Below are 15,688 nucleotides of genomic sequence, written 5' to 3'. Positions count from 1 at the left end.
CTGTGAATGATTTGGATGATTCACTAAAGTACCACTAGCATGTTTATTTTAACATTCTGGATCAATAGGCGTCCCTAAATCTGAAAATGGCCGAACATTGCAGAATAATTTATGATGGAAACTGCAGTTCTTCGCTTCCTGTGCAAAAAAATGATGTCTGCGTCACGTGAAAACTGCATGCACTGTTAATAATTTTTTATTTTCTAATTAGAGCACTTGTGCATAATTTCATATTTAACTAATTAAAGTTTCCTTTCTGCAAATTTAATTTGAAAAATGAAGTTAACCGTCATAGTAATAAATTAACGAATGAGAGTTGTTTGCTTATTTGTAAGATATAATATAATTATCAAAAGTCTAGTTGTAGAACATTATATGCATATAATTCTAATTACTGCTGAAGATAAAATATTTATACTTCGATTTCTTAAAACAAATAACTAAATAATAGTACAGTCAATTGAACTTGAAAAATGTGTGACTGATGGACACTTGCCCTATTGCATTTCATTTACTCTGAAAAATCACTTGATTTGAATCCCATAAAAAATTTAATTGACTCTTTGGAATAGCGAATTAATCTCAGAAATACACGCAAAGAATTGCATCATAAAATCCTGCGTTAGCGGCTTAAAATGGATACGTACGAAACCAAGTGGATTAACTTCCTAACATAATAAAACTGTTATCGAGACCACACAAGGAAAAATAAAACTCTTCGTGATTTCTCAAGAAGAGAGTGATCCGATTGAGCTAACTACAAAATATTGCTTAAGAAATATATTGCTTTAATGGATTCCTTCAGAAATAGGTTTAATAATACTACATAACTAAAGTTGCCAAATATACGTTCTCAAGAATAATATAAAAACGGCCGAGATTTGTTTCCTAAAAAGAAGATCGTTCTTTTTGATGTAATTCAAAGGTTTATCGAGAAAAATAACAATAAATAACAGGTCAAATAACAATAATCTTTTTCAAAAAATGATTTTTAATGAAACATTGATGAATTAAAATTTTAAAACTAAGCCTATTATTATCCGAATATGAATTTTTTTAGTGATTTCCAGGAGATTTTAGTAAGGACTTCATTAAACAAGAATTTTTGTTTTAAAAATAATGTACTAACTATAAGTGTATATAAATTCAAACATATCTATCATTTCCTATTTGTTCATTGAATCATTTATTTAAATTCAAATACATAAAAAGTTCATTTGATTAAACATCAATAGCAATAAATATTTAAATTAAAAAGAATAAAACATTTTGAGAATTTTTAATTTGAAATATTAAGATTTGGTTGAATTTCCCTTGAAAATGCTCAGGAAAAACTCTTTAAAAACCACATTTGAATCGTCCAGTTCATCAATAATACTGTCGATATCATCAGACTCCTTTTTCACATCATCTAAATGAAACAAAAATCTAATTATACAAAAAAAAATTCATCCATTTTTAAACCAACGATTAAAAATCAGAAGACAATCTTCGATATGAAATGCATTTAATGCAACTAAGTACGTATTTAATGGGAATTTTGAAAATTTTAATTTTAAAGTTTTGCCTGCCATTTTATTCAAAGACTCAAAAAAAAATTTCCTCCAATATTTGATGCAGGAGTTCCGTTGTCTTCTGGATTGGGTTTAAAATTACATGACTACGGAGTTGAACATTGGTAGTTTAAAAGCAATTAAAAAATGACTAAGCTGCAAACTTTAAGATTCTATAAGTTTTGGTAATAACAATTAATTTAATTTTAAACAAGCTCATCTTATCAGCTTTTTCGGGGAACAAACAGGCATGAATATTTTCAAAAACAAATTTTATTTCACAATTGACGTAATTTTGTCAATTAAAGGCATTTCATAGCATTCATTTTTTGAATATCGTGTTGACAATGTCAGTCGAAATTCCTTTTTTACAATATTCGACAACGTTTTTTACAATATCGAACAATATTGTTTCGCGATATGCATATACGTTATCAAAGGGGTCCATTTTTATATAGAACAATATTTCGCAACAATATTGAACAAAGTTCGAAGATAAGTTTTTACGATATAGTTTTTGAGATATGTGCTACTAAAATTGGGCCAACTGTTCACCGACGATTTTAAAATAAAATATGTTGAGGTGCGTCATCTTGCATCCAAACGATATCTTTCAGCGCATAGTAGCAGCAATTCTGGTATGACGTAAATTTATATCATGGCTACATAGCGTCAGCCTGTTACAAGGCATATGTTACAAACCCCGATGCTGGCTCTTCCTTAAAAAATTTCAGGACGCCAACTGACGCCTAACCATGTGCGTCCCATATTTTAAAGGTTTTCTTCGTTTGAAAATCTCGTAAACGTTATTCTATAATTTTCGTTGTTGACTTTATCATGCACATCGACTCTATCTTCGCGAGGAAAAATTAATCTCTGAAATTTAAAAGATGACCTAATTTGTACAATGTAAGATGTAAATCATACAATGATCCCGTGCTTAAAACAATATGTGGTTACAGATTAAAAGGTCATTTTTTCCCCTCTTAAGCACTGGTTGACACATATAAAGTTATAGGAACGAGCCACAAAATCAAAATAGATATTTGTTTACGTCATTAAAGCATGCGCAATGTGAGATAATGTCTGAGTTGGCACGACTGCTCACGCTGAGCTTGAAAAACAGTATTTTGTTGGGGTCAGGGTACTTCAACTTTCAGCTGATGCGCCCTTGTCTTAAGAAACCAGTCCCTTCCATCCATTCTTTTTTATTATTTTTGTAATTTGTGGTTTTATTAAAAACATGTAATACCTTATTTCCCACAGTTATCTTCATCACTTCCATCCGAACAGTCACTCTGACGATTGCAAACATATAGTTTAGGAATGCATTTATTTTCATCGCATCTAAATTGGGTTTCCTCGTCGCACTCATAAGTTTCGCAGTTTTCTTCATCATTTCCTTTCTTGCAATCCTTCTTTCCGTCACACCTATATATTTGAGGAACACATTGTTTGTTGCCGCAATAAAACCCTTCGCATTCAGATTGTTCTGATGAAAAAAAAAAAAAAAACACAGAGTCAAAAATCATTCTACTTAGAGTTCACTACATAATAAACTTAATGTTTCGCCAACTGCATTCTTAAATTCTTAAACGTTACTGTTTTCAACATTTTAAAGAATTTATTTTTCGTCTTTTTAAAGATTTTTTGTTTCGTTTTATGGAGATGGTGTATAGCTGAGCTATATTATCTGGGAAAAGAAGCAACATAAACTTAAAACCACGTGCGTAATAATTTATTTTTAATCCAGCCAAATTTTGCTCAGATACTAAATGGTTTCCTAAAATAATTCGTCAAAATAGTTAAAAAAATTTTATTAGGTGTAGCACCGATATTTTGAATATCTAATATATTCTAATTATTGAATTAAGTAGAATTTGTTTGCGTATGTATTTTTACATGCATCCAAGAGTTTTTTGTTTCAATACATTTTCATTTAAAATATGAATTAGTCATTCATTATTGACTATGCTTTATACTATTTCTTCAGCTAGGAAAAAACGATAGTGCACGTGCAGGCCGGTAACCAGAACCTCAAGGTTTATTTATAATCCGTCTAAATAAATCTTAATTTTATTAGATTACGTAGAGCAGATTAATTTATAATTAATTCTAATCCAAATTGCAACATGGCTAAATCGATTAATATTGTTAACTGATCTTGAGGCACGTTAGCTGACCTGCATGAGCACGTCAGAGAATGGTAATTGATATTTAACGTAAGAAATGAAACCATTATTTTGCTTTGGTTAAATCACAACGAAAAAAATTGGTTTTCCGTAGCAGTATGCACCGAATCTTAAGGCCTGGTTTCTTAGGACAGGTCGACGTTAGAAAACGTTACCTTGATGTGAGTGTTAACCTCTTAATTATTCAATTTGCGCGTTAGACAGCATACGTCATCGAACGCTCAGCTAGAACGACAATAGCCGTTCGAATTAACTGCAGTTGATTTACAAAGTAACGTTAACTACCGAAACAATGGACAACAGCCAACAGATAATTGAAATCGGCCAACATTTTGATTTCGAGGAAAAATTAACCTCTGAAATTTAAAAAAATGACCTAATTTGTATAACGTAAGATATAAATCATACAAAGATCCCGTGCTTTAAACAATCTGTGGTTATTGATTAAAAGGTCATTTTTTCCTTTCTTAAGCACTGATTGACACATATAAAGTTATAGGAATGAGCTACAAAATCAAATTAGATTTTTGTTTACGTCATTAAGGCATGCGCAATGTGAGATAATGTCTGAGTAGGAACGACTGCTCACGCTGAGCTTGCAAAACAGTATTTTGTTGGGGTCAGGGTTCGTCAACTTTCTGCTGACGCCCACAGAAGGCCCTTGTCTAAAGAAACAAGTCCTTTACACCCATTCTTCTTTATTATTTTCGTGATTCGCGGTTTTATTAAAAACATGTAATACTTTATTTACCACAGTTATCTTCATCACTTCCATCTGAACAGTCCCTCTGACGATTGCAAACATATCGTTTAGGAATGCATCGATTTTCATCGCATCTAAACTGAGTTTCCTCGTCGCACTCGCAGTTTTCTTCATCGTTTCCGTTTGTGCAAGCCTCCTTTCCGTCACACCTAAATTTTTGAGGAATACATTCTTTGTTGCCGCAATAAAACCCTCCGCATTCTGATTGTGCTGATGAAAAAAAAAACACAGAGTAAAAAATCATTCTACTTTGAGTTAACTGTATAATGAACTTAAAATGATTCCGCCATCTGCATTCTTAAATGTTTAAACATTATTGTTTTCAACATTTTAAAGAATTTATTTTTGGACTTTTGGAAGATTTTTTTTGTTTTGTGGAGATCTTGCGTAGTTGAGCTATACTATCTGGGATTAGAAATAACATAAACTTAAAACCCAGATAACAAAATAAGTTTCTTTTTCACTCAACAAAAAGCTTTTAACCTAAAATTTGGCTGTGATTTGATGATTGATGTAGAGCAGTGTTTGCCAACTGGCGGCATGCGAAGCCTTTTTTGCGGCCCGTTAACTAAAATATATTAGTTATATTTTTTCTGCGGACAATTTTTGTAAAAAAATCTATATGTGTTTAAAATGCTTCTCTTTCGCTTAAAAAACCCTTATTTCTTCGTTTCTGTGAAATCTAACATACCAACGGTGTAAAAAAATGCATTTCTCAGGTCTTGCATCCAAGAAAATATTTATTCAAATACAAAAATAATCGTGTATGATGCTTTTTTTGATTTCGCTTTTTTCGTATTTTGTAAATATAATTTAGCACGTGCGTGTTAGAAATTTTCTCGAAGAAATTCTCTGATTTAACTTTTTGATACTACTCATTTTGGATGAAATTATTTACATTTGTAAATTTTAAAACTCATAAAAAAGGGAATGAATATCATGTTTTATTTAAATTCCTTGTATATCGCATGAGGGGAAAAAAATTCATATGCTTGAGAATTTTTTTTTTGATCTTGTTGCTATGATTCCTAATAAGTCGGAAAAAAATTTAATTTATCACATAATCAAATTTAAAAGAAGAAAAAAAAATCTTGCCACTATGTTTCAGATTAAGGAAAGATTCAAAATGAATACTCAACCAGCATTATTTGTAATTCTTTTTATTTTCCTTTTTAATATTGAAAAAACTTGTCGTTGAAAAAGTTTGTCAGTAATATTTAATGTTTCTTCATACATACAAGAGTCTTGTAAAAGTTTGGTGATGTTGCGGCCCTCCATTTGACTGGTGTTTTTAATTGCGGCCCCCAGCAACATGTAAGTTGGAAACCCCTTTTGCATTAGTTGAATTTAGCCCTTTTCCAAGTAGAAAAATATCTCCAAATTGGTGTTTGCTTCTAAGCAGGTTAATAATTTTTTTAAATGTTTATTATTTAAATATATAAATATTTAATTATTATTAAATAGTTTAATAATTAATAATTTCTCATTATTTAAGTGTTTAATCATTTAAACAGTTAAATAATAATTTAAATATTCGTCCGTTATCAAGACAAATTGTTCGATTGACTTAATTGTTGTTGTCACAAATTGTTACCACAGCTTAAAATTTAAATTGATGTCATGATTTAACCTTGAGATGACTACTCATAAATGCATGCTTAAGTGCGGTTTTTGAATATGGGCCAAAGATCTGAAACCTAACTAAATTACCGTATTTAACTATAGAATGAACTCTGAACTAAATTAGTAAAGTGTCACATTTTCAAATGGCAGCAAGCGTTGACATTTTGGCAGATCAAAAATCCAAATTCATCGAAATAGTGCTTTTTTTTATAGAAGAATTGCGTTAGTATTTCATATTTTGACTTTACGTCATAAAACCTTTGCACTGATTAATTAGCATATTTTAAGTATGATAATATAAATTTCTAACGATGGTTATGCCAATATGAAATCTAAGCGTTAGATCATTTACAGAGAAAGACTGATGGTTGGTAGCATATATGATACCGTGATTTGATAACACCTTTCAGTAGTAATTACAGTCTATTTAAATGCAAAGTATTTTTACTAATGACGATGTTACTGTTTAAAGAATTGTGTGCTGCCATCTATATTTCTTCTTAAAATGTCACGTGATTAGTAAATGTTTCATGCAGTTAGTTCGCTTTAAAATGTCGTACAAATAGGTATTGTGTTTGTCGTGTTAGTATTTTGTGTATGTTTATATTTTGTGTTCGTCATTAAATTATGTCAGTTTTAAGGGGTCGTTAGTTTCAATTATTTAGTAACCATTTTTTGGTGTCAGTTAGCGGGATATATTAGCGAGCAATGAAATTTTGAGTTGTCGAATCGATGCTTCAATGTTGAGTTCCAGCACGAGGTTGATACTATGTTCTTGATACTAATGACGATAGTTCCAGTGTGAAGGTTAGTTTTATTTTCTTGATCTGATTTATTGTGCTTTTATTGTCAATTTATTAAAATGTCAGAAATTGAAAAATTAGAGGCTAAGCGTAAAGTTTTAATAAATAAGGTCACCAAATTAATTACTAAAATTGAAACGTATCTCAATGAGTGTGATGATTTGGCTGATATAGATAAAACTAATGCTTTAAAAGAGTTTCGAGAACAATTAATTCACAAAGAAAGCGAGCTTATAAGTGTAAATAGCAAGGTTGAAGATATGTGCGACATTAGTGAAATCGAAAATGAGGTTTCGATTTCAGATGAATATAATGAGAAAATTGTTCTATGGAAACAAAAGATTATAAATGTAATTGATAATTTGAGCGCCTAAGAAAAAGGAAATATTTCAGTTGATTTAAGTATGAGAGAAAGTAGAGAAAATACACCCCCTTTAGCTAATTCAAGTAGTAACGCGCAGTTAATAAAAACTGTTAAACTTCCCAAGTTGTATATAAATAAATATTATAGTAACCCCGCGCATTGGTTAGAATTTTTTAATCAATTCGAAAGTGCTATACCTAACAATAACTGTTTAAGCAAAGTGGATAAATTTAACTATTTAAAGTCTCATGTAGGTGGGATAGCAGCAAGTTGTATTAACGGTTTTGCTTTAACGGGTGAAAACTACGATATTGCTCTAAATCTTTTAAAGAATCGATTTGGTAATAAAAACTCGTTAATCCAAGCACATCTTAATCAGTTGTTAAAATTACCTTTTATTAGAAATGTAAATGATTTAATTGGCTTAAGAAAATTATTTGATTGTGCTGAGTCACAAAAAAGAAATTTAGAGTCGTTAGGAATAGATACCGAAACTTATGGTAATTTATTAAGTCCTATTCTAATAGAAAGAATTCCGAGGGAAATTGTTTTAGAATTCAATCGAAATTATCCTGAAAATAATTGGGTATTTAAAGATTTGTTTTCATTTTTGGAAAAAGAAATAAGTTCTAGAGAAAGGACACTTTCGATTTATAAATCTGATTCACGTGAGCATAACAATAGTTTAAGTAACGAAAATAAGAATTTTCGTAAGAAATCTGATTTTATTAAAAAAGGTAACTTTAATAGAAATGCGCAAAATGTATATCATTCAACAGTCGATAGAAAAAAGTGCATTTTTTGCGACAGTAGTGAACATGAAGTTTGCGAATATCAAAGCGTAATAGAAAGAAAAAATAAATTAAAAGAAGAAAATCGTTGTTTTTCAAAACATCATATTGCTAGACTCTGCAAAACGAAATTGGAGCCATGCATAAAATGTAACAGGCGAACTCATCATTATTTATTATGCGAGGAGAATGATTCATCGGAAAACGTGGTTGTTCAATGCCACTCCTCCATTAAGAGAAATAGTGTTTTATTACAAACTTGTAGTGTAGTCGCATGTTTTGAAAAAAATAATAAATTAGTCAGAATTATCTGTGATAATGGTTCCGAAAGAACCTGGATGATGCGAAGTTTAGCAAATGAACTGCGAGTGAAAGTAATAAGAAAAGAAAATTTATCTGTTTATTCTTTTGGGTCCGTAATAACAAAACAAAAAAGCTACGGTGTAGGTCGAGTAAAATTAAAGAATAGAAATGATCCTAAAATTTTTGTTGAAATTGAGGCGTTAATTACAGATACAATTACAGCCGCACCTCTTTCGATTCCAGATATGCGAATACAGAATGATTTAATAGCGAAAGGTTTCGTTTTAGCTGATGCATGTTCGAATTTCAATCAAGGTTTGGATATTTTAATCGGGGCTGATTTATTTTGGGAGATTGTTGATAATTCTAAAGCAGAGAAAATAAATAAATCTTTATATTGTATTCCCACTATATTCGGTTATACGGTACAGGGAATTCAAGAGCAAAATAAAGAGATGTCGATCCGTGCTACTTCGACAAATTTAAGTTCAGTTACGGATGTTCAGGTACTATGGGATTTAGAATTGTTAGGCATTCAAGATGAAAATGAGATAGCTATTGAAGATAAGCATTTAATAAACAAATTCGAAAATATTCTTAAGTTTGTTAATGGCAGGTACGAAACTTCATTATTATGGAAAAGGTCACCTAAGGATCTTGCGAACAATTTTTGGATAGCAAAAAAGAGATTCGATAATTTAAAAACTATTTTTGAGAAGAATAATTGGGTTGCGAGGGAGTATAAACTTACGATACAAGAGCAACAAAACAAGGGAATAGTCGAGGAATGTGCTAGAGATAATGAGGAATATTTTATGCCTCACAGAGCAGTTGTGCGAAATGATAAGGATACTACTAAAGTGCGAGTTGTTTTTAACTGTAGCTCAAAAACTAAGCAAAATTTATCTTTAAATGACTATTTAGAAATAGGGCCAAATTTAAATCCTAATGTGTAAGACATTATTCTTAAATTTAGAAAATTTAAAGTAGCGTTCAGTGCAGATATCGAAAAGGCTTTTCTCATGATAGGCATTTCTGAAAAGGATAGGAAATTTTTAAAGTTTTTATGGCTTTCAGATAATTCTAGTAATAGCTTTAAAATTTTGCGAATGACTCGTCTTCCTTTCGGTTGTCAATCATCTCCGTTTATTCTTAGAGCAACTATTAAAAAGCACATTAACCAGTATCTTGAAAATGCACCTAAATGTGTTGAAATGTTGGACACTTCACTTTATGTGGATGATCTTTATTTTGGTGCTGATGATGTTGAGGAGGCGTTTGATTTATCGACTGAAGCTGTTCATATTTTGGGAGATGCAGGAATGAATTTACGAAAGCTGAATTCTAATTCGGAAGAATTGAAGTCTTTGTGGATAGAACAAGGTTATAGTGATATTAGTGAGAGTTCTAGTGGTAGTTTGAAAGTTTTAGGTTTGAATTGGAACCCTATAGGAGATAATCTGTCGTTGGAAATTTCCCCGTTATTGAAAAGTTTAAATAATTCGGCAAATACGAAAAGGTTTGTGTTACACGCTGCTGCAATGGTGTTCGATCCAGTTGGTATTGTTAGTCCTTTCGTTCTTAAGATCAAGTGTCTGTTGCAAGAGATATGGAAAAGAGGTTTAGATTGGGACGAAGAGTTGTCAGTAGATTTAAAAATTAAATGGACTGAATGGTGTGTAGAAGTTAAGCATTTAAAAGACATAGTCATTCCAAGGTATTGTTTTTTGTCTTGCGGAAATCCAAGAAGTCGAAGAGTAGAGGTACACATATTTTGTGATGCGTCACTCGTTGCATATGGGACGGTTTCCAATGTTCGGTATATCAATGATAAGGGGAAAATCATAGTGTCGTTTTTGATGTCCAAGAGTCGTGTTTCCCCCATTGAAAAAGTTAACTTTGCCACGCTTAGAATTAATGGCGACAGTTATAGGAGCTAGACTAGGTAATTATATTAATGGTATTTTGGGGGAAATGGTTTCTGAATATATATATTGGACGGACTCATTCATTGTTTTACATTGGATCAGGGGAAGGGCTGAACGATGGAAGCAATTTGTTTGCAATAGGGTCCGGGAAGTTCAGGAGAAGTCAAATCCCAAATCTTGGCATTATTGCAAAGGTATCGATAATCCTGCTGATTTGCTGACACGTGGATGCAATGCAAGCAAATTGAAAGAAGGAGAGAAATGGTTCCATGGCCCTTCATGGCTGAGACTTGAAGAATCAGAATGGAATAATGATAAAGGTTTCAGCTCTTTGAATAGCGAAAACTTGGATGATGAATTTCGTATTGAGAAACGAAACAAGCCCGTGAACATCAACATGAATGTTTGCAAGGAAGAAAACCAGCCTGATATTATGAACGTCATAAATAAAATTTCCTCATGGACTAAATTGCAAAGAGTATTTGCCTGGTGTAGAAGATTTATTCTAAATTACAAGTTTCCAGCTGCAAAGGCTAGTGGTTGTTTAACAACTGCAGAGATTCAGAATACTAGAAATTCCCTTGTGAAGATGGTTCAAAATGATGGTGTTGAAATGGAAAGTCTGCAGAAGGAGAAGACACTTCCAAAATATAGCAATCTGTTGCCTTTGGCACCCTTCCTTGACTCATCCGGACTTCTCCGAGTTGGTGGAAGGTTGAAGAATTCCAATCTTTCTGACCGTCGAAAACATCCAATACTTCTCCCAAAGGGTCATCATCTATCAACGATAATTGTGAGATATTTTCATGAAAGCCATCTACATGGAACTATTCAAATGACATTGTCAGCATTAACTCAAGAATATTGGATAATTGGTGTCAAGAATCTTGTCAGAAAAATAATTTCCAGGTGTGTAAAATGTCATAGATAAAATGCTAAATTTTTGACACAATTTATGTCTGGTTTACCTTCCGTAAGAGTCACACCTTCCCGAGTTTTCTCTGTTGTTGGAACTGATTACGCTGGACCTTTCCTAGTGAAGCCCAGAAAAGGAAGAGGTGTGAAGACTATGAAATGCTATGTTTGTTTATTTGTGTGTTTATCCACAAAAGCCGTTCACTTAGAACTCGTTAATGATCTAATTTCTGATGCTTTACTTGCCACATTAAGAAGATTTAATTCTCGACGAGGAAAACCTGATCAGATACATAGCGACTGTGGGACTAATTATGTTGGTGCATATAGAGAGTTGAAACGATTAATTGCATCACTCTCTTCAGATGAAAGATTTCAGGGTTATCTTGCAAAGGAAAATATCATTTGGAAATTCAATCCTCCTGCGGCACCTCATCATGGAGGATTGTGGGAATCCACTGTCAAATCTATGAAGTCTCACCTTAAAAAAACTGTCGGTGAACAAATCCTCACCTACGAAGAATTCCTAACCCTAATTGCTGAAGTAGAAGCTTGCCTTAATTCTCGACCACTCACTCCTTTGTCTGATGATCCTGCTGATTGTGAGGCATTGACGCCTGGTCATTTCCTCATTGGTACTTCACTGACATCAGTGCCTAATTCTGATCTTTCAAAGGAAGTGATAACACTTTTACAACGATGGAAGTTAATGCAAAGAATGATCCAAGAATTCTTGAAGCGGTGGTCAACTGACTATCTTTCCACTCTTCAAAGGCGTCCCAAATGGCTCCAAGTAAAGAGAAATCTTGCTGTAAATGAACTGGTGCTAATCAAAGACGATGATTTGCCACCATTGAAGTGGAAGTTGGGACGTGTGCTAGAGACCTTTCCAGGAGCAGACGGTAAAATCAGAGTGGTAAGGTTAAAAACTGCAAATGGTGAGTTAAAACGTCCTATTGTTAAACTTTGCCCACTACCAATAATAGACTTCAAACATTGAACTCATACGAACTTTGAACTCTTAATTACAATTTTCCGTCAAATCAAAATTTTATGACAGTTTAATATTTGTCTTTTAGTGCATTTCATTTGACTGATTTTGTTTATTGTTTGATTACGATTCACATATATTTCATATAAGGTTGTTTTAATTTTTGTGTATAGATTCTTAAACTGAAAATTTTCAGTAATTGATTTATTGCTGCATTACTTTTGAAATTAAAGTTTGAATGAATGTAATAACATTTTATGAACCCCCTAAGTGTTCATAGTGGGGGAGGATGTTTCTGTTTAAAGAATTGTGTGCTGCCATCTATATTTCCTTTGAAAATGTCACGTGATTAGTAAATGTTTCATGCAGTTAGTTCGCTTTAAAATGTCGTACAAATAGGTATTGTGTTTGTCGTGTTAGTATTTTGTGTATGTTTAAATTTTGTGTTCGTCATTAAATTATGTCAGTTTTAAGGGGTCGTTAGTTTCAATTATTTAGTAACCAGACGAGAAAACTTCATGGAGAATTCTCTCTCATCTGCGTTAGTATGTTAAAGTTGGAAAAAAAACTTTGTTCTAAACCATAGAGTTTCAAATTCTGAAGTCCCGCAGTGAACTGTTAGTAAGCACAGCCAGTAGAACACTGAAGTTAATCATCGCTGGCTGCGGTCAGTAAGCGGGTGGGTGACCACTTTGATCAGACCTGCGCAGGGACCGAAGGTGCACGGTATCGTTCTTCGTTAAATTGTTCCATCTTTTTTATAACCGTCGCTGCACAGCCGACCCAATTTTATGTGTTTACGACTACTATCGTTCTAATCCGTAGCCTTGTAATTTTGAATATAATCCAGAAGACAAGGGAACTCCTGGATCAAGTATTGGGAGAAATTTGCCTTCGTGGAGGACTTTTTTTTTAATGGAACTAACCCGCATTTGCGTGACATAGAGAAGAAGACCACGAGAACCCTCCACGGTTAGCCTAACGGCAAAGGGACTCTAACCCTTGATCCGTCTATCACTGAGCATATTTCTCGTCGGCACTGCGGTCGATCCAAGCCGGATGTGGATTTCGTATCGACTGGGATTCGAACCCGGTTCGCCTCATTGGAAGACGAACGCTCTATCACATGAGCCATCGCGGTTCAAATTGTTCTATTGTAAAGTTCACGACTTCACGCGCACGATTCTTCTGATCATCCTTATGGATGTTTCCCTGACCGTCGTCAATACCCCATTGCACAGCTCTAGTGCGACGTAAATAAAGTATACTACCTATCTATCAAAAATGCTGATTTTTTTAGACGATCTAAATACAAATAAACTATTGCAAAGATTACTCAAGATGAACTCACTTGTTTCGGAACTTCAAAATACCAATTAGAGGTGAAACAGAATTCGTCATGAAAAGTTTCTCCCGCGGTATAGTGTTCTCATAAAAAACGATTAAAAATAAAAAACTTACAGCAAATCCTTTCATCAGACTTATCGAAGCATTCATAACTACCGTCGCAAACTTGCTCTTTTGGGATGCATTGTCCAGACTTGCATTGGAACTCCCCATCCTCACAAGAATTGGGTTTGCAGCCATCTTCGTCTTCCCCTTCAGAGCAATCCTCCATACTATCGCAGACCCAAAGCCATGAAATGCAAGTACCATTGTTACATTTGAATTGTTGGGGTGAGCATTCTTCGGAAGGATTGAAATCTGAAACAGAAAAAGGCTTCGCATAGTGTAAAGTATTTTTGGTAATTGTCCATATAGTTGTAGAGTTCATATATCTAAAAAGCATGGTTTCTTAGGACAAGTCGGCGTTACAAAAGACCAGCTTGAAGCGACTGCTAACCCCTGATTGGCCAATTCTTAAGTTAGAGAGCATAAGTCATCGAACCCTCGGCTTGAACGACGACTGGCGTCCGAATCAGCTGCTGTTGGACTACAACGTAACGTTCACGAAGAAAGCAATGGCGGACAACATTCAACAGAGCATAGAAATAGGCAAGATTTTGATTTTAACATTAAACATAGCTTTTTCTTCCTCTTCTTCTTCATTTAGCTAAGCAATAATGTGTTTTTTTCTTGAACAAAGTCATTATTTGCTCTCCAAAGCACTGGTCGACAATAACAAAATCGATGAAAATTCAAAATAAACCTTTGTTTACGTTATTAACGCATGCGCAATGCGAGATAATGTCTGCGTTGGACCAACTGCTCGCGCTGAGCCAGCACCAACTACATCAGAAAGCCTTCACATGGTTTCCTATAAGTAGTCTGCGCAGATTATTTAAAAAGCGAACCACTTGTGCACATGAACCCAAACTCTATTTAAAAAGTACTTGAGAGAAATGTATCATATATATTTGAGAATTGAATCTGTAGTGGTTGACAAGTAAATAAAACAAACCAATTATATTCATAAATTAAAAAAAATTTTAGACATATATTTGCCACCTCTTTCTAATTTTTAATAGATTTTCTATTAAAGGGCTTATTCGTAAACTGGTTTACCTTCATAGTGGTTTGACAGTGTGGAGGCTTTCAGTTATAGGAGGCGTTGGCTGAGTTTACAAAACGGCACTTTGTTGGCGTCAGCGGTACGTCAACTTCTCGCTGACGTACAGAGAAAGCGCTTGTCTTAGGAAACCAAGAAAATTACTTCATGTGGCTCCCAGAATGCATGTTACCTTACGGCGCCCTTGTGGCAGAAGTTTTTTCTTATGGTCATGAAATGTTTGTACTAAAAACCTCTTTTCAATAAAACAAAAATATTGCAGTTTCAAACCTTTCATCCTAAAAAGATTAAAAATTATTTTTTGAAGCTTTTTTTAAAAAGGATTGTCACTCAGGTAAAATGACCACTTAGGTCCATAATGACGTTTTAGATGACGTCACACTAGCGATTAAGATTAAATTTCATTGTCCATTAAAATTTCATGACGAAGGTGGCATTTTATAATTGCCTGGATTTAAGATTATTTTTACCTTAAGACTAGCTTCATTAAAGGATTTTTTTTACGCTTGAAAGCCCTAAGTCAATTTCGGTTTAAGGTTTATATACAGAATATTGTTTTCCAAGGTTCTGGATTAGGGTAATGTGCGCAGAATAGAGCGAGTGGTCACAGATCTCGTTTCAGTTTCGGAGGTTTACACGTGAACCGGATAACAAACTTTTTTAGGTTTACATTAAAAGGGTTTTGCTATGTAAAAGTAAACCTTATTTTGCTATCTGTGATTGAACTGCATGTGTTGACAGAAATGTATCCACCCTCCATTTTTACACGCGCCTGGTATGATCAAAACAATACTTGAAAAGCCCCCATCATTTAAAGTTAAACGAAGTCAATGTGAGGACAAGTAAGAAAAGAGTTGTACCAAGTTTGTGCATCGCTTCAACTCCCAGAGCTTTGTTATCTTAAGGGTATTCAACTTGTATTTTAAGGATTCAAACCAAGTTTCTTAACCCAA

At 33.4% G+C, this 15,688-nt stretch overlaps 1 protein-coding gene across 1 annotated transcript in view; it reads right to left on the bottom strand.

The window, feature by feature from the left end:
• Window positions 1-1,169: 1,169 nt before the first annotated feature.
• LOC147810654 (uncharacterized) overlaps window positions 1,170-15,688 on the bottom strand; it is a 35,545-nt gene continuing 21,026 nt past the window's right edge. Inside the window, exons 7-10 of the mRNA XM_087160452.1 lie at window positions 13,688-13,930; window positions 4,497-4,718; window positions 2,806-3,045; window positions 1,170-1,411 (exon numbers count right to left, since the gene is read on the bottom strand). Coding sequence (XP_087016578.1) covers window positions 2,807-3,045; window positions 4,497-4,718; window positions 13,688-13,930 — 704 coding nt within the window. The 3' untranslated portion in view covers window positions 1,170-1,411; window position 2,806. The remainder of the gene's footprint in view (window positions 1,412-2,805; window positions 3,046-4,496; window positions 4,719-13,687; window positions 13,931-15,688) is intronic.

The sequence above is a fragment of the Parasteatoda tepidariorum genome, chromosome 4, assembly GCF_982258835.1.
Source record: "Parasteatoda tepidariorum strain Cologne lab strain chromosome 4, Ptep-v5.0, whole genome shotgun sequence".
NCBI lineage: Eukaryota > Metazoa > Arthropoda > Arachnida > Araneae > Theridiidae > Parasteatoda > Parasteatoda tepidariorum.
This window is presented reverse-complemented; position numbering and strand designations above follow the sequence as displayed.